The sequence below is a fragment of the Plectropomus leopardus genome, chromosome 3 (assembly GCF_008729295.1).
Source record: "Plectropomus leopardus isolate mb chromosome 3, YSFRI_Pleo_2.0, whole genome shotgun sequence".
NCBI lineage: Eukaryota > Metazoa > Chordata > Actinopteri > Perciformes > Serranidae > Plectropomus > Plectropomus leopardus.
In genome coordinates, this window is record NC_056465.1 from 36,769,141 (window position 1) to 36,779,666 (window position 10,526).

The 10,526-nt window shown below is 37.1% G+C and overlaps 1 protein-coding gene across 1 annotated transcript; it reads right to left on the reverse strand.

Annotated features, from left to right (window-relative positions):
* Window positions 1-2,720: 2,720 nt before the first annotated feature.
* LOC121941428 (claudin-18-like) lies at window positions 2,721-7,726 on the reverse strand. The gene is made up of 5 exons (XM_042484233.1): window positions 7,507-7,726; window positions 4,753-4,917; window positions 4,535-4,673; window positions 4,344-4,457; window positions 2,721-2,862 (listed from the first exon to the last, which is right to left on the reverse strand). Exons 1-5 carry the CDS (start codon window positions 7,724-7,726, stop codon window positions 2,721-2,723), a joined length of 780 nt encoding a protein of 259 aa, XP_042340167.1.
* Window positions 7,727-10,526: the final 2,800 nt, after the last annotated feature.

The following is a 10,526-nucleotide window of genomic DNA, read 5'->3' on the forward strand; positions in this document are numbered from 1 at the left end:
GTAAAGCAGAGAGCAGCGTTTTCATGAGTTAGCTCACCAGCAGAGCAGTGATGCATTTCTCAGCCAGAAGGTGGCGCCACAGTTTCAAAAATGAGGATATGTTGTTGGGATTTTCATGCAAATATGATGAAGACATTTAACCAGCAAGTCACCATTAAAACCATATTGTAAACTAAATTTAAGTTTGGACTTTACAAGGGCTGCTCCTTTTAAAACATTCATCCAAAGTATGTATATATATAATATCTGAAAATATAAGAAAAAAATTAACTATCTCGAAATAATTAGTTTATTAAAATAATGAAAATAATTAATAATGACAAACTCTCAAAACAACACTTAACTATTTGAAATTAATGACTTTGTATCTCAAAAAATGTTTTTTTTTAAACTAATGACATTAATTATGACTTAGTATCACAAAATCATTTTTCAAAGTAATGAGAAACTCTCAAAATAATGAATTTTGCCTACCTAAAAAAAATCTAATATCTCAAAATAATGAGAAACTTTAAAATGAATAACACTTAGTTATCTCCAAATTATGGGAAAATTTCTTAAAAAAAAAAAGAGTTGTTACCTCAAAATATATGAGCAGCTTTTTCAAAATAACGTGTTAGTATTTAAAAACTCTTTCAAACTGTCTTATTTAATGATGTAGTATCTCAAAATAATGACAAAAAATAAAAACTTATTTATCTGAAAGTAATGAATTAGTATCTCAAAACACGAGAAACATTCTCACTCAAATAAGTAAGTAGGTATCTAAAAAATAAGGAGAAATCTGAAAAAATGTTTACTAAGTATCTCAAAATAATGACTCCGCTATCTGAAAATAATGACTTAGCATCTCCAGATTATGGGAAACTTTCTAAAAAACAAAATGAGAAGCATTTCCAAAATAAAAAAAAAATAAATAAAAAAAGTCTTAAAAATGACTTTATCTGAAAATAATGAGAAACTTTCAAAAATAAACCTGCAAACAATGAGAAACATTATTATTGGCTCATTATTTACATGATCTCTCACATGAACCAAACTGGAGACATTAGTGTGTGATCCTCGCAGGCCGAGCTGCACCTCTGACGCTCAACTAAGCACAAAAACGGAGCTTAATGGTTAATTGTTTGTTAATTGTTTTGATGGAGAGCTGTTACTTTGTTACAGTCTCATTAAAACAATAAATAACTCACTTTAAGTGTGATCACATTTAACCTCCAGCATCATGACGAAATGTGATTTCACATCATCTAAACAATTTTCTGTCTGTATCCTGAGAAATAAAGAAGTATTCTGCCTTAAACAGCGTGCACGCACGCACGCACGCACACACACACACACACACACACACACACACACACACACACACACACACACACACACACACACACACACACACACACACACACACACACACACACACACACAGCGTCTGTCTACATCAAACACGCAGCCGTTTATTTTATTCAGTTACCCCGAAACAACGTGACAATTATTTTATTTATCATAAGTGGCCGGAGGGCTGCAGATAACAGGTTAACTACCACGATTAAACTGATGACCACTTCCTGTTGATAAGACTAATAGGATAAACAACAAACAACAATCAATATTTGCTTCGATGATTTCTTGTTTGTCAGGATGCACACAAATTAAATCAGCGTTTCCTGCTGCATTTCTTTAACCTTTGAAACTTTTTGACTTATTTAAATCGTGCACGCTGGGCCTCAAAACAAACTATTATGTCTTATTTTTACTCTTATCAAGGATTTGCTCTTATGTTGTTAGTACCCATTGATTTTTGGGATTCACCAACGTTTTTTTTATTTTTGCTTTTCTTTGAGGTCAGAGAAAATTTTACGAGTGGTGCGCCAACAAGCTACTTTGGCTGTTGGTGCCGTTATAATAACAACAGTATTTGTATTGCAGAAATTTATAATGACAGCATTTTGATCAAGTCAGAACGATATATTGACCGTATTATCGTCTCTCTTCTTCTACAGTTTAAATGAACGTTGTGTCAACAAGCTACTTTTGCTGTTGGTGCCGTTAGCTCGCCGACACAACAGATACATCTGAAAGTTAGTGGGGTTCAAATATTTAATAATCTCTTAGTCCAGTCGCCCGAGGAAAATGTTGGCATTAAACATTTCTGCAAACCACAGACACATTTTTACGTTATTATGTAGTCAAACAGCGGCGACGCTGAAACTCCACATCTGAACAGCTCTGAGGTGAAGTGTGGTGACGTTTAGGCACAAAAACTACCTGGTTAATAACTAACACAAGCCGGCAGCAGCAACGTCTCCGCTCACGTCAGGTTTGGGTTGAGTTACTGCGGAAAACCACATTAAATTCATAGACAGCCACTAATTCAAAGTTTAGTAAACTTGGCTGCACCGTGACACGAAAGAAACGTCGAAGTAAAGAATTAGACAACATTGTTCACGTGTTCAAGTGTCAAATATTGAATTAAAAAAAATATGAATCACACTTTATTTTTTTTATGACACAAAAGTAACAACACAAATCAAAAAATGTTTTTCAATAATTAGGATTATATGATGTTTGTAAAAACAAAAGAAAAAACACCTCAAATGTTTTGTAGTTCAGCCAAATTAAAGTAGAGAGAAGAATTCGAATTCAGACCAAAACAAGAGAAAAAAGTCATCACAGAGTAGCAAAATATAAAAGAGAGGTATCTAAATAGTGAGATTATTTTACACGTAGTCGAATCTCTGGTTGGTCTGGTGCCCCTCCATGCTCTGGGCCTTGTAGGAGTCGTTGTAGGCTGGACGGGGTCTGACCTCAGACTTGTAGATAGAGTGGTGAGAGGGGGCTTTGTAGGCCGTCCCATCATACCTAAAAAACACCAAAAACAAGCAACTTTAACTGAAATACAGACAAGCATAAAGAGTTTGAAGCATTAAGCTGCTGGATGGATCAGAACATCCAGACTCACTCTCGATCCTCCTCAGTCTGAATATTTATTCTTCATATTAAAATAGCAAAAAAACAAAGAAGTGAAAACATATGAAGAGGAAAAGAGAATATGAGGGTCTCTGCTTATTGTTCTGCACCAGCCTCATAGAAGCATTTGCAACTCTGCATTATGTATATGCAGAGAAAAAAACATGCTCACATCAAATGACTGCATTTACATTTTGCTGAGTTTGTGTCCTTAAGATTTTTACCCTCAGTGTAACAGAATATATCAGCGCGCTGTGCAGGGGTGGGGTTGTGATTTCAGAGGTTTGGGAGGCAACCAAATCGCCAGAAAAATGTTGTTATCATATGTTTCTGCAAAGCACAGATACGTGACGTCTGCACTTTAATTATGCGGCAGTGGTTAATGTGGTTAGGCACAAAAGCCACTTGGCTATAAGATCATATTTTGGTTTATAATAGCTGGTTTTCATGAAACAGTTCCTGCTGGAAAAACAGCGAGGGAGGGAGAAAAACACAAGTTTATTGGGGTTCAAATCCTCAAAAGGGATTTCGTTTTTTAGATACCTGATATAGAGAAAAACTGGATTATGTCTTTCTTCATTTTTTAGAGTTTTGATTGTTATCAGTAATGTGGATTTGATGACTTAAGTAGGTGAACGCAAGTATTAGAACGAGTAGAAGAGTCTGATAAGTTTAGAAAATTACATCACTTTACTGCAGCCTTTAAAATCAGGAAAACACACTTGTTTCATATCGTGATATGACGACATCCAGAATCTCAGACGGCACGTGGTCTCATGTCACGGTAACGGTACGTTCCGTGTTTATTACCCAGCCCTACATGTGAGTGTGTTTTCATTTATGTTTATGAATAAACTTGATATATTCGGCGTCCGGTATATGTTTAACCCTTTCACCGAGCTTTTCTTTGTCCTGAGAGGCAAAGTGTTGTCTGTCAAAACGCGGCTGGGATGCGTTTTATCGACATCTATCGACATTCGATCGACTACGTCTCATATTTCAATCGATATCGCTACTGATCATTTTATCAGCCAGCTAACTGCTGTTCCTTTTTTAAAGATAACGTTAGTTTTTGGACTGTAAAAAGTGCAAAGGTTTAAGTACAGAGGACATGTCCCCTGTGTCCCCCTGTAAGTTACGCCCCTGCTGCTTTATATTGTTCAGCTTTGTCTGAAGCGAAACTTCATCTATCTGCACAAATATTTTGCATGTGCTTACTAGACATTTCTGTTGGAGCTCTGTTGTGTTTAGCAGCTGACTTGCTGTTACTTCACTGCGGGAGGAGATAGCCGCTGTCAGAGTTGCCGCCAGCTCTGTTAAAGGTCATAAAAAGTCACAAATTAGTTTTTGCTTCCTTCAACGATGAAACTCACCGCTGGTTCCTATCTTGAGACATCCCACGGCACGCCAAACACATCATGATGCCTCCAATGACCAAGATAGCGGCGCCAATCCAGCCCACGAAGAGAGCGGGGCCAAAAGTGTACCTGAAAGAGGACGGCGGTTACGGTAAAACATCACAGAGAACCAGAGCACGCAAAACACCATCAGAATCTGACTTTACCTCGGAGTGAGATTCCCTGAGAGTCCGCCAATCCCGCCTCCTCCAAACATACTGAACCCGCCGTCTGCAAATGTCGTGAAGCGAAAACTTTGCACAATCAAGTTTGCGAAGGCCGACACCCCCGCGATGCCGCAGACGCCTACAGAAGCAAACGATGAGATTAATGTAGAACAATTCATCTGCGAGAACACGACTACGCGTCATAAACATCATCGCACCTGCAAGAACAAACATGATCCCAGACGTCAGAGTCATCGTGGCTTTCATGTTGTCCTCCATGTTCCCCATTTTCAAGCACTTCAGCGAAAAAATGGCGATCAGGCAGCCGATGGCGCCGAGAACGATGCCGACAATCATCAGGGCGCGCACGGCCTGGAGCAGAGCTGAAAGCCAAAGTTACAGCAGTCAGAACATTTCTCATCATGTTTTTACTATTTTCTAATTCTCATAAATTGATCTGCAAGAAGTCAATGAGGCGAAAAACAAACAAACAGACACACACACACACACACACACACACACACACACACACACACATATGTATATTTACTCAAGTAAAGTACTGTGTACTTCAATATTCTTTATTCTACTTTGTACTGTACTCTGTTTAAGTGCAGCTTAACTTAAAGATCACAAAACATTTCTGGCTGCATGTCAAAAACCACATTTGTTTGTCTCACATATCTCTGATGTCAAAGTCATAAGTGAGTTCTTAATCTCATAAAACGAATTTCAGATTCCATCTGTTCAGCACAGTTTTAAATAAAAGTAGCTCAGGGTGCTTTCATTCTCTGAAACATCAGCAAATTGGCTTAATTTCTTTCAAAAACAAGGTAAGAAGGCAATAAGAAACAAGAAACGAAATTAGTAAAAGTACAAGAAAATTACTCAAAAACAGAAAAAGGAAATGGCCTGGAAACAATGCTTCAAATTTCAAAGTATAACATAATTTAAAAAATATTATGAGCTTTAGTTATAAATGTATAGTTTTTCCCTTGCTTTTGTAATTTTTTAAAAATAAATTTTGAAATTCTCTCTAAATTTTCTTTTAATCAATATTCATGTAAAATATCTGAAAAGGAGTCTTATCTGCAAAGACTCGTCGCCCTGCGTTGATTGATAAAGTGCAAATAAAAACTACATTAAGTGTAATAATTTCTTGCAGTTTGTGGAACATTTCTCTTCAGGTTGCTCATTGCTTCTTTCTCGTGTCTCTGAAAGAAAATGCATCAATTTGCTGACAGTTAGGTTTAAATATTTGTGAAAGGCGTCTGAGAGCAGCACAAGAAAAGTGACGTCGCCTTAGGTTTCAAAGGGTTAAAGAATAATACATCAATAAAGCACAAAGACATAGGTCTATCTAGTTAATTACTTAAGAGGGGTGCTAAAATGTTCTTAAGTTACTCTTAAGTGAAATAACTGTTTAAGTATCGGTTCAAAATCTCTTTTTTTTTTCAGCAATGACGAATAATAACATACAACTTCTGCACATGAACATTAGGAATATACTTTTAAAAAGGCTTCGAGAGCTCAAATCTTCTGGCATTTGTTTACAATTAAAGTAAAAAACTAAAGAGTAAGAAAACCCAAACTGCAGTATAAAAACGCATAAATGGAGGCAGCTTGTAGTAAAACATATTGACCTAAATGCCGTCTTTCAGCGGCCTGAGATATTGTACCTGTATTCTTTTCCACTTAAGCCTTTAAGACCTTATGTACAATATGCTCGACACTACATTCAGCTGTTAAGCGCAGAGTGTGGAAATGTACTTTACATTGTGTGACACTCGGCTAAAGCTTGTGCTTGCTCAGCTAAGCTTCGGATGTCTCATCAAATTTCCATTTGACTCCGGAGAGACACCATCTTTTTCTGCAGCGCGCTGCATTTTTCATGCAGGAGGGAAATGGAGAAAATCTGCCCTAAAACCTCCCAAATATTCTAAAGTACCTTTGGAAAAATGTTCCCCTTAATCCAACATGTGGAGAAAGGTTTTGTGATTCTCTCACCTGGCAGGCCCAGGATGGTAAAATAAGGCCTGCACTGCGTCGTGCCGTACGCCGTCCCCACGCACGTGTTCCACAGCCCAGAGTAGGTGTAAATATTGGTGACCACTGTAAACGATCGGTCCTGCAGGCTCCACATGTCCATCGCCGTTGCGGCGCATATTAAGAATTGCCCCAACGCCGACAACATGAAGCCGATCAACTGGATCATCGAGGCAGCCATTTTAGAAGTCAAAGTTACCGCCAACGCCGCGGTGGAGTCATGAAATGGCAGAGTCGCAGCCGCCGCTTATCTTTATGTACGCTTCAATGGGAACAGCTCTTATCAGATGTTTACCTCATTTTTTTCTTTGTGCCAGTTTCGGGAAACGGTGGCGATGAGAATTTCCTCCCCTTGGTGACAGAGGGAGTGGTTTGACCTTTCATCGTTATTTTCCATCAATACGAGGAAACACAACTGAAATGGTTCGATATTTTTTACTCCCAGTGTGTTCTTTTTTTTTTTTATCAATGACAACAAATTTTTCCCCCAATGAAAAAAAAAAACAATATTTTAGTATAACACCAATAAGTAACTTTTTGACCCTTTGAAACCTGAAGCGACATCACTGTTTTTGTGCAACTTATGTCAAAAATATGGGAAAAACCAGCAATATGCAACTTGGTTAGAAATGTTTCCCAAACTGTAAGAAAAAAAAAGTCTATGGTTTTGTTTTTGTTGTTTTTTATTACTAATTTCTTGCTGTCGTTGCGCAGAAGCTACCTCACATGTTTTTGAAAGCAATCAAGCCAATCTGCTCAAATTAAAAAATTTTACCAACATTTCAGCGTAATGCCAACAATCAGCTGTTTATACAGCATCAAACTGTAAAGTTACATCATTTTCTGTGTTCATCAACAAATCATCTTAATCTTTTTTTAAATATATTCATCTGTTTTATTTACGCTTAAGACAAATGAGAGCTCACCTGGCAGTCCCAGGATGGTGAAATACGGTCGGCACTCTGTGAAGCCGGAGCTCTGCTGCATGCACGACTTCCACAGGCCCGAGGACACGTACACGGAGGTCACGATGTCGTCCAGGCGGTCTTGTATCGCCCACTGGTCCATCCCCGTCGCCGCGATGATTCCCGCCAAACCGATCAAACTCAGAACGAAGCCCAGCACCTGACAGAGAGTGGCTGCCATGATGCCGCCTGTCTTTCACACGTTGGATTAAACAGCTAAAGCAGCCTCTCCTCAGGGCGGCGGCGGCGTGTTTGAATGTGATATCTGCAGACCTGGAGTCAAAAAGGACTCCAGCAGTGACCCTGTTTGTTTGCACACGGCCCGTTCAGGTGCAGCAGAATCTGGGTGGAGCGTATTAGTAAAATATGATTAATGTTGCTGAGTAACTCTGGTCAGTAACAGGTGACTCACTCTGAACATGAACTATAACGTTTTAATGCAAATATCGTTTGTCGAAAGCCTGCACAGCTGCGGGTAATGTTTCTCTGCGCAGATTTATACAAAAATGTAGCTTTGGCTTCGTTTAAATCCCTTATTAAGACTTTCTTTTAGAGGAAAGCATTTATGAATAACTAATATGCGACTTCATGTTTGTTGTTTTATTGCTGCCTTGTTTTTAATGTTGCAACCTTGTTAAGAAAAGTGCTATATAAATAAAGTTTTTGATTATTATAAAAATGTCCCTCACTACTTACTTTATACTACTTTAAATTTGAAACTGTAAGCTGTTTTGAATTCAAACCATCAGACATAAAGACCCAAAAATCATAAACAAGCATTTTTTTTCAAAAGTTACAACAGTTTTTGTTAGTTTTACATGAAAAATCGATGTATTTGCTTTATTGTTTGCGTTATCATAGTTTAAAATCAGTTGGGAGAAATTAGGTCACCGTACACCAATCAGGATTCAGCACTATCTGAATCAAAATGTGATAACAGTTGTGTTTGTTTATGTTGCCTCGCTGCTGTTTGTCCAATCAGATCAGATCAGACTGCATCCACACAGTCCTCATACAGCCCATCAACAGCTGATTTTTTTTAGGTGTTAAAACTTAAATATTAATCTTTGATCACATGTAAAGTGTAATATTTCATTAATGTTAACTGTTGTCCAGGTAGTGACCTAGATTAAATATAAAAATGTATAAATATATAAATATATAAATATATAAATATATATATATATATATAATATATATATATGTATGTAATAGCTAATAAATAAATTTATTCTGATTTATTTATTTTCATTTCCTTCTTTCTTTTTTTTCACGTGCTAAATCTTTGGCCTTGGGGGAAGGTAAGGCGTCAAGTATTTTCAGGTAAAAAGGCCCAAGTTTCATGTGAAGTCATAGTGCCAGGAAAAGTATATATTTAAAATATATATTTTTTAAAAATAATATATTATTTTTAAAAAATAAAAATAAACCAGCTGTTAGCTGTAGCCCTTAATGGACAGATACGAGAGCATTTTCTCCTAAGTGTTGAATTATAGAAAATAATATCTAAGGATGTTTTTTTCGTCATTGCTTTGGTTGTTTGTAACTAAATATGTCATATTTTTTAGAAATTCTTCAGATATTCAGGGGTTTTAAAAAGAGCTCTTCTTCCCTGAATAATAAACTTTAAGCTGTCGTTCATGTTTCTTTATCACCTGACATTCAGTTTCATATTTGAAAAGCATGAACATCCAGCTCACAGCAGCCTGTTTACAGCGTCTCGGCTGAGTCACATCCTAATGATGGGAAACTTGAATATTATGGGATGGGCTGGGACGTGGCGATACCAGTCAGGATGCTTAGACATGTCAACATTTTCTCCAGTTTAAAGCAGTATTGTGTTTTATGTCTACTTTGCAAAATTACACAATAACATTGAGAATTACGCTGTTTTGATCCAGAATAAAAAAAAAATAAATTAAAAAAATTATAGAAACTCTCTGAAATAAGGAAGTCATATGAGCTTTACAATGCAAAAAAAGTGCTTGTATTAACTCAGTTGCTTTGTTCAGGTCGTAAAGTTTATTTAGAAATCAAAGCATAAGTTATACGTTTATTTTAGTGTTATTAAGTTTTAGGATGAATACTGTTGTACAGCGTGTGGCCGCGCTGAGCGATACTGGACGACAGTTTGTCGGGGTGGGAGCTCTGCAGCGGCCGGTCAGGCAAAAGTAAATACTGATATGATTGTTGTGAACTGAAAGCAGTTTGCCTGCTGCTGATATGATGGAGGAGAACATACGAGACACCAGGACGGAACTGAAACCGGGCCGGGGCTTTGTTTCGAGAAACACAGAGCCTCAATTATTATAATATTTGCATATTTTTTCATTTTTTTCAACATACAGAAGTTTGCTAAACTAAAGTCAGTGTCAAAAAGTTGGTTTATGGACTTTTTTTTAAACTTTGTTTAGTGCTCTTGCTTTTTCAAATGGAACGATAAGAAATATTTGACTTTTAATCATTATTAACTTTTTTTACCATGCTAATGAAGTTAGACCATGTTTAATGTTAAATTTGGAACTTCAGTATTAAAAGAAGCAATTGCCAAATACTTCAGTAATTTTTACAATAATATAACGTGAAATGTGCAGCCTGCTGACCAAATCTGGCCCCCAGAAGGGTGCTGGTGGCCCCCAACCATTTTCTGATTCACAATAAAAAATAAAGTGATTCACACTGGGAAATGTTTCTGTGCTTTTAGTATCTATAAGGTGTCAGAGTGCATAAAACAGCATCAAAATAGAGCTTGTTGGGGCTGCTGTTGGCCCCTGGCCCCCTGTTGTTGTCGTCCCAGCTTTAAAGTAACAAATCCTTATTTCTATTTTATTCATTTAAAAAACACAGAATATCAGCACAGACTTTCAATGTGAGCACTGAACAAATAAGGCTTCAGCTAATGACGAGTGCAGAATGAGGCTAAATAAATATTTTCAAAGGCCTTCACTCACTCCTTGCACAGTTAATCACTGAAGAAAGTA

Coding starts and splice junctions, on each gene's coding strand:
- LOC121941428 (XM_042484233.1), bottom strand. CDS start 7,726: ATGGCAGCCACTCTCTGTCAGGTGCTGGGCTTCGTTCTGAGTTTGATC. Junction 4,918..7,506: donor CACCATCCTGGGACTGCCAG/GTGAGCTCTCAT, acceptor TTTGGCTTTCAG/CTCTGCTCCAGGCCGTGCGC. Junction 4,674..4,752: donor GATCATGTTTGTTCTTGCAG/GTGCGATGATGT, acceptor TTGCTTCTGTAG/GCGTCTGCGGCATCGCGGGG.